This window comes from Nesoenas mayeri, assembly GCF_963082525.1.
Source record: "Nesoenas mayeri genome assembly, chromosome: Z".
Classification (NCBI taxonomy): domain Eukaryota; kingdom Metazoa; phylum Chordata; class Aves; order Columbiformes; family Columbidae; genus Nesoenas; species Nesoenas mayeri.
In genome coordinates this window covers 35442268-35461634 of record NC_137542.1, presented here as the reverse complement: position 1 = coordinate 35461634, position 19367 = coordinate 35442268, and the positions used below count along the sequence as shown (strand labels likewise).

The following is a 19367-nucleotide window of genomic DNA, read 5'->3' as shown; positions in this document are numbered from 1 at the left end:
AAAGAACGCAAAGCCCTGCCTGTAGCACCAGTCTTGTAGCCAAGCATTTATGGACTGGATCCTTCTATTCCGTTTGATGTAATCACCCGAAAATGGAAGGAGGGAAGAGAAAATCACTTGCACCCCAGACTCTTTCACGGTCCCAAGTCCCTGAAGTCTTTCTTAATTCCCCACAGACTACAAGACACAGCTTCCTCCCCACCTGTCTGGAAAATCAGCAGTGGGTAGTAGTCTGTCAAGTGCACCAGGCTGGGCAGTGCCCTGACGATATCCCTGATCCGGGCTCCAGGTAGACTACACACTTCCCTGTGATGAATGTCAACTCTGCATATTTGGCCCTCTGTTCCTCTCAGAAGGGAACTGCCTACTACAATTACCCTTCTTTCTTCCTTATCAGGTATGACAAGGTATGGAGTCAACTGCATCTCCCTACTTGTAGGCGGGCCTTCCACCACCTCACCTACCTCTCCTTCAAGATCCAGGGCCTCAAACCTATTGTGGAGGACACCTGAGGAAGCAAAGCAGGTAGGGAGGGGGGTCACCTGCGATGCCAAACTGGAACTTGCTTCCAACCCTCCTTGTCTTTTTGGTCCCCTACCTCTGCCCGACAGCAACAGAGCAGGGGCTTAGGTCTCTCCCCTCTGCCTGACAGGGCAGGGGGTCCATCACCTTTTTGGGGGTATCTCCCTGGTGCCTTTCTGGCTGGCACACCAAGGAGTTACTCCACCAATCTCCTTCTCACACTCCCTGATAGTCCTCAGTCTCTTGATCTCCTCCTTAAGTTTCACCAGCATGCTGAATATATCTTCCACCTGCTTACACCTCACACAGGTGGAATGCCAGCCTCCCTCCCCTGGCAGCAGCAGGCTGCTCCCTCCAGCCAGAGACCTGAACAGCCACAGACTGGGGCGGGCCCTCCGTCTGGGTCGTCACAGTCTTTCTGGGGCAAGCTCTCTGTCTGGAGGAGACCATGATCAGCTGCAGTCTGGGAGACTGCCAATAGGTGAGATGGTCTACCAAGCAAGGAGGGACAACCTCTGCACCCTGCTGCACAAGCTACCACACCTGCTGCTGCAGCACAGCGTGGCTGGTACTCACACACTAGTCTCACCTCCCAGCACCTCCCCGAGGCTTTTTCAAGGCAAGGGGCATGGGTCTGGCAACGCTCACGCCACATCAGCCGCTCTCTTGAGAGCGGCCGGGTCATGCTGCTCTCACAGGTTTTTCCCTGTACCTGTACCTCACAAAATGCCCCTGTACCTCAGGATCTGCTGCTGCGGCTCCGGCTGCACCGGCTCCGACCAGCTGACCTCGGGGAAAGTTGCAAAGTTAAACTCAAGAAGATGATAAAAATTGCAGTGTCTGTCTAAGTTAAGTCCTACAGTGCAACTGATAGTGAAGTAAACTGTTTCACTTTAAAAGTTTTTAAGAAAGATTAGAACACCTTTGAGTCTCCAAAAGGTGGACAAACCACCTCCGCTATCACCTTCCACAAGACCCTTAATAGGCTTGGATAGGAAAAATTCATTTTGTTCCACAGAACTCCTTGAAAGTTAAAAAAACTAGAAGATTAGAATAGATAACATTAATGTTGGTGATGAGTAGTCCACTTCAAACATTCACATTTTTCTAGGAACCTATGGAACAACAGTTAACTAGACCAGAGCACCCTGGCTGCTGTTCTACTAAACTAGCTTCTCCTGCTCCCATAGACAACCAGGATAGTATGATCTAACAACTCGGATTAAAGTATTTGTATTGACACTTGTTTAATAAGTGTGTTTTCAACCACATCAAGTGTCCCAATAGTTAGTGATGGGGGAAAAAAACCCTGCTTTAACAGCAATAGTTTCAGAAGAAAGGCAACTACTGCTGCATAAATACAGCAGGTCCACTACAAAAGCTATTTGAAAAACATACCAAACTGTCTGCATGTCTTCCTTTCTCTTACAGTTACAAAAGACTAGCACAGCTGTGAGCTTCCAGGACAATTGCATACTGGTTGTGAAAAGGGAGACACGGCTATACCCAATAACCATGAGAACATTCTAAATTTCATCTTACAGGCTAAGAGACTCCTAAACATGGCAACCTTTACATCAGGACAACCAAACAGCAACCGTAACAGAAGAAAGCAAGCACATTATATTACGATACTCATTAAATATAGAATAGTTTTGATGTCACCTCCAAATGTGGGTATGTCTTCCTACAAAGCATTTAAATGAACTTGCGCTTCAAGAAATAAAAAGAACAGGAAGATACCAATTTTCCAGATGACTCTTCTTAATACATTGCCACCACAACTGAAAGCCAGTTCTGAAGCTTCTTACCACTTCTGTTGATGTTTCAGCATGCTCAGAAGTAACATGTTCTTGAAGAGATGTTTCCGTATAACCCATTTTTCCACAATAAGGACAAGTAAAAGACTGTGGCTGCTCTACAGAGAAAGCTTCTCCACCATAGTACAAATCTGGAACACAGAGTGTTAAAACAGAGGTTACTTCAAAACAGTAGCATCATTTATTTTGTTCATATAAACCCCTCTTTATAAATATACTTCACTGTAATCACTGCCAAATTAATTTGGTATTTAACTGAAATGGCTACTTTAATCTTGTATAAAGGCCGTAGGCTGATATTCAATATGTGTTCACTCACGGATAACAAAAACCAGCCAGACTACATTTTATTTTCATTAGCAAACATACCATAGTTTTCTGATACTCAACAGGAGCCAAGACTTCTACGATGCTGCTACTGATACTGCCAAACCTTTGCTTTTCTGCCACTCTTATTATCCCATGTCCAGGGTCCACCTATGGTATTTTTCAATCATAAGTGAAATTTTCAAAAGCGGAACTCTCAACAGTACCTCAAAAGTTTAGATTAAAATTTACAAGTCCTCAGTGACACCTTATGTCAATATTTATGCTACAGCTGAACCATTGCTTTGCAGTAAGTAGTTTTAGAAACATCTCAAATGTATAATATAAAAGATAGTTAAAAGGGAATCTGATTATCTGTTACACACTGGTTGCAAATTGTAGGTGTGTTGAATTTAAGTACTTTTGCACTGCAGATGAAAACCAGGCACTTTTAACTTGCTAATGCATAAGTTCCCCAAACATAACATGAAAGTTTGTCAAACTGTGCAAGAAAACAATGCTTTTCTCTCATATCCTCTGCAGGTATTATGTATTCTTCAGGAAACATGAATAAACTCCACACTCATATTAAGATAAAAAGTATGATTTCTTCCAGAAAATAATTTAAAATACAGTTACATTTTGTCTAGGACTCATGGATAAGTAACTGAAAAATATGTTTATAGAACTATGAATATTCTGCTATAAATTAAAAGCTGGACAAGTCTGAACAGATACTAGAATGCTTCAAGGCAATATCCATTTAATGTGTTAGGAATATGTCCCTCTGATGGCTTAAGTCACAGATTGCTACGGTTTATGACAGCTGTGCTACTGACCTCTCTTTAGGACATCACTAGGAAGAACAGAACAGCATTTTTGTTTCTGCAGCCTTACAAAAGATTATACTTAAGGTAAAAAGGTACATATCTATAATCCACTATATTAACATATAGTCTTTTACATATAACTAGGTTTTAAGGGCTAACACTCCAAGACCAGAACAGAAAATGAACTTCACAGTAACATGCTAATACACAGAATTAAAGATACAGAGCCAGATTGAACACATTGCAGAATAAAATTTATGTTCAGTAAGTCCCTGTTCCCCTTATTTGTAAACTGCTTCCAGAGAATTTAAATGATGGAGGATGAGAGAAAGATCCCCCTTTAAGAAGCATGGTAAGAAATGCCCAAGGAAACAGCCAGCCTTGCCAAAGAAACACTACTTGACACATTGAGCATTTTAACCGGTTCATCAAATTATTAACTATCACACTAAGCTTGAATACCATCCTGAATCTAGGTTTATTTTCATACAGACAAGGAAAACACTATGTCCAACCAGCCAAAGTAAGACATTCCAAGCCAATTAAGTTCTCCAAAGCAGCACTTGAGGTTCCATTTAATGTTTTACACAATAAGGCACAGAAATAACTTTTCATTAGAGAATCGAATTGCCTATCAGACACGACACAAATGGAAAGCTATAAAGACTGAAAGTCAGCATGAATGTAAGTTGGAAAACATGTCCAAAAGATTAGCACCCACTTCCCCTGACCTGAAAGTCTTTTACATAGTACTGACACAAACATATGCCCAGAATCTTTACTAGAGAGAAATCCCAAAGGTCCTTGCACACCATTTACCAGAACTCAGTTCTGAATGCATCTGAGTCACCCAATAAATGAATGATAGGGGTTTCCTTGACAGGTTGTCTGGCATTCAGCTGGCATACTAACAACAAGATATAGGGTATATATGAATTCAAAACATCTGTCCTTAACTGATCCCCTAAAAATCCAAGGGAAGAATCAGTGAAACTAGGAAGAGGAAGTTATACCTTCCCCCATTTGTGGGAGAGGTGGTCGGCCAACAATTAAATGTACCATTTTCAACTGAAGATGACAATACTTCCAGATAGGAAGAAACCTTCTCATGAACACTTAAATCTGCTTGCTTGGTTTAGAAGCTAAATATCAATCAGCTTTAGAGCATGTTCTGAATGCTTAGAAACAGGAACAGCAGCATTTTCCCCTATGCCAAAGCTTTTAAAACTACCTGTAGTTCTTGTCCATTATCCACAGTAAGCTTGTGTTTATTCTGTTTGAGTAGACTGGTAGTACAATTACTCTGACAGGTGACCAGAAATACCGGCTCTGAGGCAGGATTACACCAGTAGCGTTCAGAATTCTGACGGCCCCTATGCACAGGCGTTAAGTAACACCATCCTACAGGATAAGCCAATTAGATTTACTTACATGCAAAACTATCTTTTTACTTGAATAACTTCTCTGAAATTACAGCATACTTATTTTCTTGTTTCCTGGTCTTCCATTCTCCTCTTACTTACATGATATGCAATAAGGACTTAAATGAAAATTAACCTGCTATGAGGTGTTATAGACAGGGTTTCAGATACTACACACAGAAAATCTATATAACTCACAGAACTTTAAGATTTTGGAGCTCCAAACTAATGCCACTTCTGTACATATTTCACTAAGGACTCCTCAATGGTTTATCCAAGTATCACATTCAGACTCCCATTCTGATGTAGACAAAAACTTGAATGTGGGTAAAAACAAATTAACAATATGGTGCAGCATACACAAATATGAAGAATTTGAGTCATGTCATGGTTTCAAGTGAGGAAAGCACCAATAAGGTTTACATGGGACAAAGTTCTAAGCAGTCACTAAAACAGTCTCTGAATGTATCAGCCACACAGACTCTGAACAGATTTTCTTTCAGAAAAATATACCTGAAAGGCAAAGGATTCAAAATTATGGATGTCTAGAACAGATAAGTGAAAAATGCTTCAATGATCATGGACAAAAAATCCTCCTTGCAACTATATGAAGAAAAATTCTAAAGCAGATCATTGAGCCAGTTGTTACAGTATACAGCAAATGGTATCATTGCACAGAGGAAATAAAAACTTCAGTTCTCACTTTTCCAGTGTCCTAAAGATAGAGAGTTGGAACTTTATAATAAAGATATGGGAACAAAATAAGTACGATGGCCAAACTTTTGAACTGAATAGTTAAGAAGAATTCAAAATTTAACTGCATTTAATCTGCCTAAACTAGCAAATACTGTAGGGTTCTCTGAAACCTAGTAACTGAGAAAGAACTACTGCAAAAAAATTCTGCATGCTTGTGGGAACAGCAAAAATGCCAGTCACAAACACATCAAAAGATAATGACAGTTTGTTTAGTTGATCCTCTGATTTCCCTCAAGATTTGGTACAATCCTCATAATGATGATTAAGTACCTGTTTACTGATTGGAAAACTGAAATTCTCCATCACTGCAAACATACACACACATGCAAGAGCACCAAGTCAAAACTTCCTTTGAGGACTCTTTAGGCTAAGCAGACTCATCTCTGGGAATTTTGTAAGTCCTGGCATCTTATATACTGATCTGGATAAAACAAGATGATGACTCAAAGAGACAAGCTAGTGAAAAAAGAGGTAAAACATCTTATTCTTCAAGGGATTTGTATAAAAAACTAACTTCTGCATGAACTATCTAAAATGAAAAGAAATCCCTCAAAACTATCAGGTGAGCTAAAAACCTCTACCTATAAACCTCGCTATTTCATTAATGTAAGTATTTCTGAGTAAGGCAGAAATACCAACTCCAACTTCCCACCTAAGCAAACGGCACAGGGCTACAACCAGTCTGAAGACAGCAGTAAATAGATCAGCATGCAAGCAAAAGTATCTTTTCCTTAGATATGCTGTTAGCTCAGTCCAGATGTCAAGAATTCCAGCAGTACACACTGTTCTGCCAGAGAGGAGAGAGGTATGACAAGTACTGTCAAATCCTGTGTTTCTGGTCCCTGCTTTTAAAGGACATCAAACAAGTCATTTAATAAATAAAAAATAAAAATCTGAGTTCTTTCCAGACTCCAGATTATACTCCTGCATGTTTCCCCACAACCTTCCACATCTTTCTGCTAATACACAGTAAACACATATGTCCATGCTAAACTAATATGCCTTCATATTGGGGGGGGGGGGGGGGGGGGGGGGGGGAATAAATAAAGAATGCACCTGTCAGAAGTGAAATGAGTAATTGCAAATCCAAATATTTTTCCGTTGGAAGTTTACTACCTCTCTTTTTTCCTCTCAACTTTAATCTCTCTCCACCTCTTACAATAAAAATCTGTCCCTTTCAAACGATATATTTTTTTAGAAGAGGTTGGTAATTAAGTGATATCACACATCTTTGTGTCCAATTTTAGTGTTGATGTCTCTGTAAATGGATATTTCTCCAATTAGTTTTTACAAGTATATAAAAAACCCTAAAAATTATGAACATATGGGAAAAAATGAAAAGGCCACACCTTCATAGCTGCAGAAGTAACCCAGCCTACAATTGTATTACTGTTATGGCACAACTGGCCCATGACCAAAGACTTATCCCTTCTGGCCACAAAGAAATGTTTCAGATCACGTATTTCTTTCCAAATACCTTCCTACACAAAAGCAGGAGTCCAAAGCTCTTGAAATTCATCTACACCTCTAAAGCCCTCTTTTCAAAGTAGCTAGGAAGACAATGTTGCTGAGTACAAAAGAAAGCCACACTAAATCACAACCCTCTAGAAGATTCATTACCTACGCTGCTTATCAATTAGAAGAAGAATACAAAGGAGTAAAAGGATCACAAAATTGTTTAAAGGGGACTCAACAATAGCTTATGAAGTTAGATTTCAAGCTCAGTGTTTAGACATTACAGCTTTTCCTGAAAAAAAAAAAAAGGCAGCCAACAACCTAATTTGATGTGAAAATATGAGCACTCTTGCTTTATTATCTATAGATACAGATTGCTTGTATTTAACATTTTAACCTAACTAACCCACTCTTAAACTTGGCAGGAGGTAAGTAATGAGACAGAAGTACAGCAAGATTCATTCAATAAACATCAATCTTTGAAAGAGGTGATTCAGGACTACATTTTCTAACAGTTTGTCCTTGCTTTCTGTACATACTTCTGTACAAGGCTAGACAGGAGTCAGGAATTTTAGTTTCACTTTTCATATGAGTAATGTAATTTCAATTTGATATACACGTATAGCTAAAAATGCTGGTATTATACAAGTTATAGTGTATTTGTTCCATTTTTTTTTCAATGTTTGAAGAAACAACATGATGGTAACACAGCACATTTTCCAAAGCATTTACTTATTCCTGTACCACTGATCAAGCAGCCATACTGTACAAAATAGTACTAGCCTTAAAACTGCTGTTTGTCCTGGTTTGATGCAGATTTTCTGAACAAAAAACATGCTAAAACATGCTAGTCACTCTGCTATAAACTTAAAGAAAAAATGCTTACCTACACTCTGAACATACGCACAAAGGAATGCGTCAGTGGAAATCTTAAGAAAAAGAGGAAGGTTAGAGAAAATGTAGGTCCACTGCTGAATGAGGAGGGCATGGTGACAGATGATACAGACAAAGAAGAGTTAGCTAATGCCTTCTTTGCTTCTGTCTTTACTGCTGAGAGAAGCCCTGAGGAATACCAGACCCTAGAGAGAGGAGAGAATGTCAGGCAAAAGGCAGACTTTCCCTTGGTTCAGAAGGATCTGGTTAGTGATCATTTAGGCAAACTGGACATCCACAAATCCATGGGCCCAGATGGGATACACTCATGAGTGCTGACACAGTTGGCAGATGTTACTGCAAAGCCACTCTCCATCATCTTTGAAAGGTCTTGGAGAATAGATGAGGTACCTGAGGACTGGAAGAAAGCAAACATCATTCCAGTCTTCACAAAGGGCAAAAAGGACACTACAGGACAGTCACTGCCTCACCTCCACCCCTGGAAAGGTGATGGAACAGCTCATTCTGGATGTCATCTCCCAGCATGTGGAGGAAAAGAAAGTTAGCAGGAGCAGTCTGCACAGGTTCACCAAAGGGAAATAACGTTTAACCAACCTGATAGCCTACTAGGATGGCATGACTGGTTGGGTAGACGAGGGAAGAGCAGTGGACATTGTCTACCTTGACTTCAACAAGGCTTTTGACACCATCTCTCACAACATCCTCATAGGTAAGCTCACGAAGTGCAGGCTGGATGAATGCAAGGTGAGATGGATCATGAACTGGCTGGATGGCAGAGCTCAGAGGGTTGTGATCAATGGTGCACAGTCTGGTTGTTCTAGCCAGTAGTTCAGGCCTGTAGTTAGTGGGGTTCCCTAGGGGTCAGTGTTAGGTCCAGTTCTGTTCAACCTGTTTAACAATGACCTGGATGAAGAAACAAGTTGCACCCTCAGCAAGTTTGCTGATGATACCAAACTGGGAGGAAGGGCTGACACACCACAAGGTTATGCTGCCATTCAGGGAGACCTGGACAGGCTTGGAGGACTGGGCAGAAAAGAACCCAATTAAATTCAACAAGGGCAATTGTATGGTCCTGCACCTCAGGAGGAATAACCCCAGGTACCAGTACAGGCTAGGGCTTGACCTGCTGGAAAGCAGCACTGCAGAGAAGGCCTTGAGCGTTCTGGTTGACAACAGGTTGACTGTCAGTCAGCAATGCGCCCTTGTGGCAAAGAAGGCCAACGCTATCCTGGGATGCATTGGAAATGTGTGACCAACAGGTCAAGGAAGGTTATGCTCACCCCCCTATTCTGCCCTGGGGAGGCCACACTTGGAGTACCGTGTTCAGTTCTGGGCTCCCCAGTTTAAGAAGGACAAGGAATTATTAAAGGGAGTTCAGCAGCAAGCTTGGAAGGTGATTAGGGGCCTAGAGCACCTTTCTTATGAAGAGAGCCTGAGAGAGCTGGGTCTGTTCATCCTGGAGAAGAGAAGGCTGAGTGAGGATCTTATCCATGTTTATAAGTATCTCATGGGTGGGTGTCAAGAGGATGAGACCAGATTCCTTTCAGTGGTGCCCAATGATAGGACGAGGGTCAACAGGTACAGACTGAAGCACAGGAGGTTCCATCTAAACATGAGGAGAAACTTCTTTGAGGGTCACAGAGCACTGAAACAGGCTGCTCAGAGAGGCTGTGGAGTCTGCTTCTCTGGAGACATTCAAAACTCACCTGGACACATTCCTGTGTGATCTGCTCTGGGTCAACCTCCTTTAGCAGGTGGGTTGGACTACATGATCTCCAGACATCCCTTCCAACCCCAACCATTCTGTGATTCTGTGAAATTCAGTCCAGCCCTGCCCCAGGGCCAGCAGACCTGGTCAGCGATGCTGGCAGGGCTAGGGAGCAGCTCTGAGGTGATGGCACTGGGGGCAGCGAGCTGAGCAGGGGAGAGTCATGTGCCTAGAGGAGTAGCAGTAGGAGCAGGGGTGATCCCCTTGGCTCAGCACCCATGTCCTGGTTTTGTTAAAAACAAGTTTCTCTTTCAGTGAATTTTGCCTGTCAGCTGAAGCCCTCATATTAACTGCATTTTCCTGGAGAACCAGACACATGTTTTGGTAAAACCTAGCAATGGAATGCAAACTTATTGATAAGCATGGATGGACATCTCGTGAGAGGGACGACGAGGAACAACTGACCAACTGTGTATAACATTCCATTCACGTGAATACTTCATATAAAATGGGAGATCACGAGGATCTCGTCCCTTTTTTTTCCTTTTTTTTCCCTATGGCCGACATTAGGAGAGGACCTTGCTAGTCGTCCCTGCGAACTGAGGCCTAGTGACAGACTGAATCCAGCTCTGGTTGGCTGTGGAGTCTAATCCAGGACTTTGGGTGCTGGCTCTGCAGTTGCTGAGACTTTCAAGATTGGTTTTGTATATTTTGTATTATTTTCTCTATTCTTATTAGTAGCATTAGTAAAACATCTTTAATTTTTTTAACTCTCTTCTCTCTGTCCTTCTTTTTCTCTCCCGATCACCTGTCCTGAGTGGAAGGGGGGAGAGGGAGGGGCAAAAGGGGGGAGTGGGGGGGAAGAGGGGGTTAACAATACATCTGCCAGGGTTTTATTGTCACCCCGCAATCTTAACCCTCGACAACCCACCAGCCTCATCCCATCATGGCATTTTGTTTGGGGCTTCATAGTACAGGGGCAACACTAAATGGAAGTGAGTCCAGCAGAAGGCCATTAAGATGGCAAGGCTGGAGCACTCACTGTGTTAGAAGAGCCTGCAGGGCCAGCACCAGTTCAGCCTGGAGCAGACAGCTTTGGGTCACCCAACAGCTGCCTCCATACCTACAGAGACAAGGTCAAGTAGATATAGCCAGGCTCTTCAAAGTGCTGCAGTACAGGGCAAGAGAATGTATGGAAAAACATTTTTCCCCCTATGTAGACAGGCACTGAAGAAAATACCCAAACAGCCTGTGCCATTTCCATTCATGGAGATTTTAGAGACCCAAATGGGCAAAGACCTAATTATCCTAGTCTTACCTAACAGCCTGGAGCAAAAGGTTGGACCAGAGACCTCCACAGATCCCTTCCAACCAGAATTATCTTATGAGTGATCCTATGAAACAAAGATACATGGTGACATAGCTGTAATACTGATCTAGATTCTAATATTCTGTTAATCACCAATGCTGTCCAGCTTTACAGACAGGAGGGATCTACTCTTAACAGATGGGATGTCTACTCACCTCACTTGGAACTCTCCCCTTTCACTACAAAGGCAGTGCAAGAGCCACGTTTGCTAGAGTAAAATACCAGCTCAGTTGAATCTGTAAACAGCTGCTCATTTCTTACAGCTAGAACACTATTTCATTCAGCAACTTTCCAGTACAGTTATGTCTAGCAGGAAGAAATAGCACAACCTCCGTTTTTCTTCATGCTGTTTCATCAGCTGCCAATCACAGCATTCAACCTCACAGCCAGATAGCACTGGGCTAACTGCTTCTGTATGAGAGACACCCTGCTGGGGCTGACAATGACTACATGGGAGGTATTCAGTTATTTGTCCAGCAGCAGCGGGGTGTTTGCTTCCCTGGCAGAGGGGATGGCCCTGAGCTGACCCACAGGCCTTAGCTGCCTTGACCAGCCTCAAAGCAGACTTCCACACACACCCTTTGTTCATGGGCTATATCTAAGGTCTAGGCATCTATGCTGCAGCTGCATCTTGCCCTCCTCCTGCCTTCAGTAGGATTCCTCCATGGACCCCAGAGCTGACTTGTTATACATGCTTTGTCTGAGACTGTCAGCAGGACCTGCTCCCATTACCAACCCTACCCTTCACATCCTGTCAGTGAGGACTATGTCCCTGCCTGTGCTGTGGCCACCTTCAGCTCCCAGCTTGTGGAGCAGGCCTGGGCTTGCTGCCCCCCAACAATAAGAACTATATCACAGAAACACACAATGTTAGGGATTGGAAGGGCCCTCGAAAGATCATCTAGTCCAATCCCCCTGCCAGAGCAGGAACATCTAGATGAGGTTACACAGAAATGTGCCCAGGTGGGTTTTGAATGTCTCCAGAGAAGAAGACGCCACAACCTCCCTGGGCAGCCTGTTCCAGTGTTCTGTCACCCTCACTGAGATGAAGTTTCTTCTCATATTTAAGTGGAACCTCTTGTGTTCCAGTTTGTACCCATTGCCCCTTGTCTTATCATTGGTTGTCACCAAGAAGAGCCTGGCTCCATCCTCATGACACTCACCCCTTACATATTTATAAACATTCATGAGGTCACCCCTCAGTCTCCTCTTCTCCAAGCTAAAGAGACCCAGCTCCCTCAGCCTTTCCTCATAAGGGAGATGCTCCACTCCCTTAGTCATCTTTGTTGCCCTGCGCTGGACTCTCTCCAGCAGTTCCCTGTCCTTCTGGAACTGAGGGGCCCAGAACTGGACACAATATTCCAGATGCGGTCTCACTAGGGCAGAGTAGAGGGAGAGGAGAACCTCTCTTGACCTACTAACCACACCCCTTCTAATACACCCCAGGATGTCATTGGTCTTCCCGGCCACAAGGGCACAGTGCTGGCTCATGGTCATCCTGCTGTCCACCAGGACCCCCAGGTCCCTTTCCCCTACACTGCTCTCCAACAGGTCGTTCCCCAACATATACGGGAATCTGGGGTTGTTCAAACCCAGATGCAAGACGCTACACTTGCCCTTGTTATATTTCATTAATTTTTTTCACCACCCAACTCTCCAGCCTGTCCAAGTCTTGCTGGACGGCAGCACAGCCTTCTGGCATGTCAGCCACTCCTCCCAGCTTGGTGTCATCAGCAAACTTACTGACTCTATTCCCTCATTCAAGTCATTAATGAATATATTGAATAATACTGGTCCCAATACCAACCCTTGAGGGATTCCACTAGATACAGGCCTGCAAGTAGACTCTGCCCTATTGACCACAACTCTCTGGCTTCTTTCCTTCAGCCAGTTCACAGTCCACCTTACTACCCGATCAACCAGTCTGCACTTCCTCAGTTTAGCTGCGAGGATGCTGTGAGGGGACTGTGTCAAATGCTTTACTGAAATCAAGATAGAACACATCCACTGTTTTGCTATCATCTATCCACCTGGTTATGCTGAAGCCTTGAACAAGCACAGATGCTAATGAAGACAAGAGGATTTGCAACCTGTCTACCAATACCGAGCAGCACCAAGACAGCAGCTGCTGCTCAAAGGCAGGGTCAACTAGCTGGGGAGCAGCTCTGCTGAAAAGGACCGGGGGATCCCAGTGGAAAGCAAGCCAAACATAAGCCAGCAGTGTGCCCCTGCATCACTCAAGGCAAACCATGACCTGGGCTAAATCAGCAAGAGAATGGCCATCAAATCAAGCGACATCATTACCCCATGTTACTTGGCACTTGCTATATGCAACACCAGCAACACAGGGTTCAGTTTTGAAATCTACAATTCAAGACAGATACTGAAATAAAATCTAGGAGCTTTTTGTGTTTGTTGTGTGTGCATGCATACATTTGTGTCCATCAAGACAGTAAGAGGCTTGGAGAACTTCACAGAAGAATGGCTGAAGGAAAAGTGTTCATCTACACTAGAGAAGGCTCAAGGTGGACCTTGTCTCCAGCTTCTTGTACAGAAAAAGCAGATGTAGAGGAAGTAGAGGTATGCCCTTCAAAATGAAGCACAGTTACACGCTGCAAGCACAAGGTGTCGTAAGAGAAATCTGGCTTGGATAAGGGGAAATAAATAAACAAAAAAACCATTCACTGTTACAGAACTGAATACTGGAATAGGTAGCTGAAAAGTGAGGAAAACTCCCTTGATGGGAATACTCAAGACTTGGCTTGATGGGATAGCCCAGCTGATGTCCCTCCTTCCAACAGAAGGTTGTATCAGATGATCTCCAGACTCCTCTTCTAAACAGATCACTCTGTCATGCTCTGACTTAGCAAGATATGCACCTAGCAGACAGATCTTGTTCTAGTGGTTGAAAAATCATAAAATCCTCAAATAGAATTCTGGTGAATCCAGCCAGACCTCACACCACACATTATTAAGGTAACCATTATTTAGCATCTCCCTTTGCCTAAGAATTAGACACAAAATAAATCAAACCTGATTACAGACAGCAATATTGAAGTTTGTCAACGGCAAGGTAAAGCACAATTTGCATACATATCTACACTAACAGCCTTACATTCTGTGTTTCTACTGAAATCTACTCGTACTGTCACATACTAAAAAAACATTCTGCTTTCATTTTACTTCTTACCTAACTAAGAAGTGACTGAAGACTTCATTACAGCCTGATTCAAAAAGATGGAGCCAATGTGAAATCACTACTGTTTTGAAATTGGGTCCATCTTTTTGAAACACCGTGTACTTCAATGTCATTTGGTTTTACATTGCCCTTCAGATTTTTTCTTTTACCCCATTAACAGATGCTTCCTTAGCAATTTTTAATATTGATTAATACAGCTATCCTGACAACTCTTAAACAGATCATTCTAGACTAGCCCTACCATTCATATTGATTTTCTAATGAAACTTAACATTCATTAGCTCAATTTTTCTTTTTTTTTCCCCTCAAAGTCACATGATCTCCTTAGCTATACAGGGCTCCTTGAAAAGTTACCAGAGTTTCTCTAAGCATCTATACAATACTGTAAAGGCACACTCCTTTCAGTCTTATGTTCTACAGAGAACTATAAAATAAAAACATTTTAAGAATGATGCCACAGACCTTCCTGAGCCCTAAGGCATATATTATTTATAAACATTCCCTAATTCATTCCCTAGTGTATAAGCGTACCAGGTCACTTGGCTGCCATCAACCTTTGTCGTGGTTCATAATCTGGTGGTGATGTATTATTTTCTGTTGTTGTTCTACAGTGTTAATCAAACCAGGAGTCTTGCTGCAGAGCTGAGCTGCAGTGATTTTTTTTCTAACACTGGTTATGTGCGAACAACGCTCAGGTATCAAGCCATATGAAACGTCTAGGGCTTGATTTCTTATTCTTTTTATTTAAAGAAGCCATAGTAGCACAAATGCCAAGCAATTCAGACGTAGCTCTCAGAATCCCATTACCCATCTCAGTACTTCATTGCGAACCTTCTTCTATCTGGCCATCTGTATTCTTCATGCAGACTTAAATAGTAAAAAATAACCCCTCCCTCATCACACAAAATACACAAATAAAATTAACTAAACCAAAAGATACATTTATCAAAGACTTCCAAAAAAGAAATATCCAAGTTGCAAGAAACAACATGCATTTCGTAGACATTCCTAGGTTCTGATAATGGGCAATTTTTTAAGAGAGAAGTGTTTAGAAGAAGTTTCCTCACATTGAAAGCTTTGACATTTAACATTAGCTTAAGGCTTCATAGCAAACATGTTTCAGTCCTCTTTCCCCTATAAGGAGTATTTTATGTTTATGTCAATGCTGTCCTTTTAGCCCATGTGTAATATCCAAGAACAACTGCTGCTACAGGGCTAAGATGTTTGAACTCTGCATCACAAACAGTGACCAGAATCCTGAATTAATATACTTGTACACAAATATTTTAACTCACTAGAAAGACTGAAAAAAGAAGCCCAGTGAGAAACATGTGGAAGCTAAAATGCTGTCAAGTATTATTGATAATGCACTAAATTATCTCCTGCCAAACCCTGGATTCCCAGGGCCTGCATTTGAACTCATGACGAGGCAGTCTTAGGGCAATTGGAGGCCTAAGAATTACAAGAAAATGAAAGACATCTTCATTCAAAGGTTCTTTTGAGAAACCTAATACATGTTTCTACATATAGCTATTATCTAAGCTCTAAAGCAGTGAAGATGTAGCTTTTACTTATGTTTTAATAAAAAAGCGAAAGAAGTAAATTCAGAATTCATAAGGCTTCAGCTTTTAAGAAATCATAATTTTTTAAAGAATTCAGTATAAGAACAATACAGCTGGAATCACTTTAAAACAAACAGTTAGAATGTTAGCCCCATGGGCTTAACATAAAATGAAATACATGTAAAGCAGCAGCAACATCTTAGAGCAGATGCTTGTCACACAAGTATCTTGTGAGTTACAACCTGTCACAAATATGACACCACAGAAACAACAAGCAGGATAGGGGACAAGAACAAGTATTTTTTATTTTAAATATTGACATGGCTTTACAGTTAAAAGTAATTCTTAAATTATATCATCTTCAAAAGAGTTCCAGGAAGACTACCTGCTAGTCCTTGCCACTAATCTTTTACACTCATTATAGCCCATCACTACCTCCGCTGTATCTACAGTCTCACATAATCCACCAGTGAATAATCTGCCTTACAAAATCTCACCAGTATTTTTCTGCATGTCCACTGTGGCTCTCAAGTAAAGCATACTGGGGCAAGAAGCTTAAGTGTATTTATTAGTCTGATAACCTGCTATTATCAGACTAGAAAGATTAAAAATATATAGGCACCAATTAAAATGAAATGCATAAAGCAGTTCTATGCTAGAATCAAAGAAAACATGCCTGTTTAAGGAGGACAAGAACTTGCTGTTATTTTCGGTGTGCTAATGTGGGCAGTGATTAATAAGTAGAAAGACGAAAATCCGTATTATGTTTGCAGACACAACTGAGCAGCAAATTACTAGAGCTTGAAGTTATCACTTACCAAAATCTACTCTTGTTAGTATGCACTGCATTGGATGGTCAGTTGTATGCCTTGTCGTCGTTGCACCACTTTCATAACAAGTTGCACACAGATCGTAATCGTAGCAAATTAAACACTTGTATCGGCGACCTCGAAAGTTTCCTTTTAAACATGCATCACAGCTGACACCTGTAAACAAATAGAATTGCTTTAACACAGCAATAAATACACTTTTTTAAATGACGCAGATTTGTTGCTATTGTGTCTCAACCACTAAAAGGAACCAGCCATCTCTGACATGTGCAGCTGACACACAAGACTCAATATTTTAACACATTTATGCCTTTGAAAGACACTGCTCTCTCACAACTAGAATTCTGAATTCTTGCAGTAAAATACAGGCAAACTCAAGCACCTGAAATAATAAGTTACAAAATCTCTTTGGACGCGCCTTCTTATAGGCACCCTTACCTGGCAGTATTGGCTAGTATTTTGACTGTTCAGTTAGGAATCTTGGGCCACACACTTAAAAGCTGAATGGTATAATTGCAGATTGAGAGGAAAAAACAATAATAACCAACCCAACCACTAACAAGAGTCCACTAACTTTTCATCCTTTACTGTCATACTTACTAATACTTTTAATTCTAAAGAACATCATAATGAACCCTGACACTCTATGTGGGGCAGAAATTATGACCTTTTCCCACTTTAAATAACAGAAAAAAAAAAAAAAGGTATTTTTTGAAGTTAGCTTGCACCAGTTCTCTCCACCCTACTTCTTTCTCCAACTCAGTCTTTGTATTGTGAGATAGTCACACTGCTTGTGTCAGAGAAAACCTTTATAGCTTCCAAACATTTTCAGTTTTCTCTGTGTGGTTTCAGTTCTCTCTTAGTTACTTAGTCAAGTGCAGGAAGTGTCTGGTATCCTGTCATGTGTAACATAAATTTCCTTCAACTGCAGTACAAATTAAGGGCCTCCACAAAAGAAACCAGTCTATACAATTAAGGCAGGATTTTTATCAATATCCTCTTTCAGCATCAGCTAAGACATGTTCTTCACAGCTTGGTACAAGCACAAACAACTTTAGAGAAATGTAACTGCCAGAATGAAACAGTCACATTATCCAATCCCCTATATATATATATATGTATATTATATATATATATATGTATATTTTATATATATATATATATTTTTTTTTTAAGCTTAACCAACAGAGAATTGGTGTTAATTACAGATTTTTTTTTATTATTATTATTTTTGTTGTGCTACTCCACTTTGTACCATCTGAACAGAAGCTTTACCACACATAATACTGGAGTGCATTGAGGATAACTTCCTAAACCAGGTAACAGACAGTCCTATCAGGGGGATGCAATACTGGACCCAACGATCAGCAATGCAAGTGAGCATGTCAGTGAAGTCAAGATTGGAGGCAGCCTGGGCTGCAGTGATCATGGGATTTGCAGTCCTGAAGGATGTGGGACAGGTGAAGAGTAAAGTCATGACCCTGAATTTCAGGAAAGCAAACTTCCAGCTCTTCAAGGTCAACAGGGCCCCCTGGTTAGCTGCCCTCAGGGACCAAGGGAGCAGAACAGAGCAGTATTATCTTTAAAGACACCTTCCATAGAGCACAAGAGCTTGCAACCCCCAGGTGTAAGAAATCAGGTAAGGAGGGCAAGAGGCCTGCATGGCTGAGTCAAGATCTGCTGGTCAAACTAGAAGGCAAGAAGGAAATGCACAGGCAGTGGAAGCAGGGACAGGGATCCTGGGAAGAGTATAAGGACACCGCCTGGTTGTGCAGAGATAAGGCCAAGGTACAGCTGGAGCTGAATTTGGCAAGGGACACAAAGAATAACAAGAAGGGCTTCTGCAAGTAGGACAACCAAAAAGGGAAGGTCAAAGACAGTGTACTTCCCACACCAACTGGCAAACTGGTAATAACAAGGAGAAGGCTGAGGTACCCAACAACTTCTTTGCCTCGGTCTTCATCAGCAAGCTCTCTTCCCACATTTTTTTGAGTGGATGAACTGCAAGACAGGGACTGAAGGAGCAAAGTCCCTCCCACCGTAAGGGATGATCAGGTTCATAACCACATGTTCTCTCAAACATCTATATTGTCCCTACTTGACAACTAGCACGTTGAAATAAGATTTCATTTACACATTTTCCTCATGTCAATACTTTTCAATATTAACTTTGGAGAAATTCAGCCATGAAGATAAATCACAGCATGTTTGTATTAACATTTCCAGTGGAAATGCAATACAAGGTCTGCAAACAGATGACTTTCGCTTCTTACGATCAGTTATGAGAAAGTCTAGAACCTGAGATGAACAGAAAAACTAACATTAGCGTAACACATCACTATGGTTGGTGAAGGCAGATCAAAAGAATAACAAAGTTGTAGAGACATCATGTTTTGTACTTGTCTCAAGGTTAATATTTTGCCACAACTACCACATCCTCCCCTTTGAGAAACAGGCTGACAGCTGGGGATGTAACACGTTAGTTTTATATCCTTTTGTGTATCAGAGAATGAAAACCACCAAAATAAAAATGAGAATTAAATTTAAAACCTCAGTTTGGATACTAAACTCAAGCTTAAAACCCCAGACTTCCCCCCAAATCCAGTAGGATCTCTTTTCCAGAAATTATGTCATTTATTCTTCCTTTTTTACAACAGTCTCAAAGTCAGGTCCATTACAGTTTTTCCTATTATTA

The 19367-nt window shown here is 41.5% G+C and overlaps 1 protein-coding gene across 3 annotated transcripts in view; it reads right to left on the bottom strand.

Moving 5' to 3' along the window:
* LOC308051652 (E3 ubiquitin-protein ligase KCMF1) overlaps positions 1-19367 on the bottom strand; it is a 57030-nt gene that overhangs the window by 13539 nt on the left and 24124 nt on the right. For all 3 annotated transcript variants that reach the window (XM_080362215.1, XM_080362214.1, XM_080362216.1), the window contains 2 exons: positions 16661-16828; positions 2334-2473 (listed from right to left, as the gene is read on the bottom strand). In XM_080362215.1, coding sequence (XP_080218341.1) covers positions 2334-2473; positions 16661-16691 — 171 coding nt within the window. In that variant the 5' untranslated portion in view covers positions 16692-16828. The remainder of the gene's footprint in view (positions 1-2333; positions 2474-16660; positions 16829-19367) is intronic.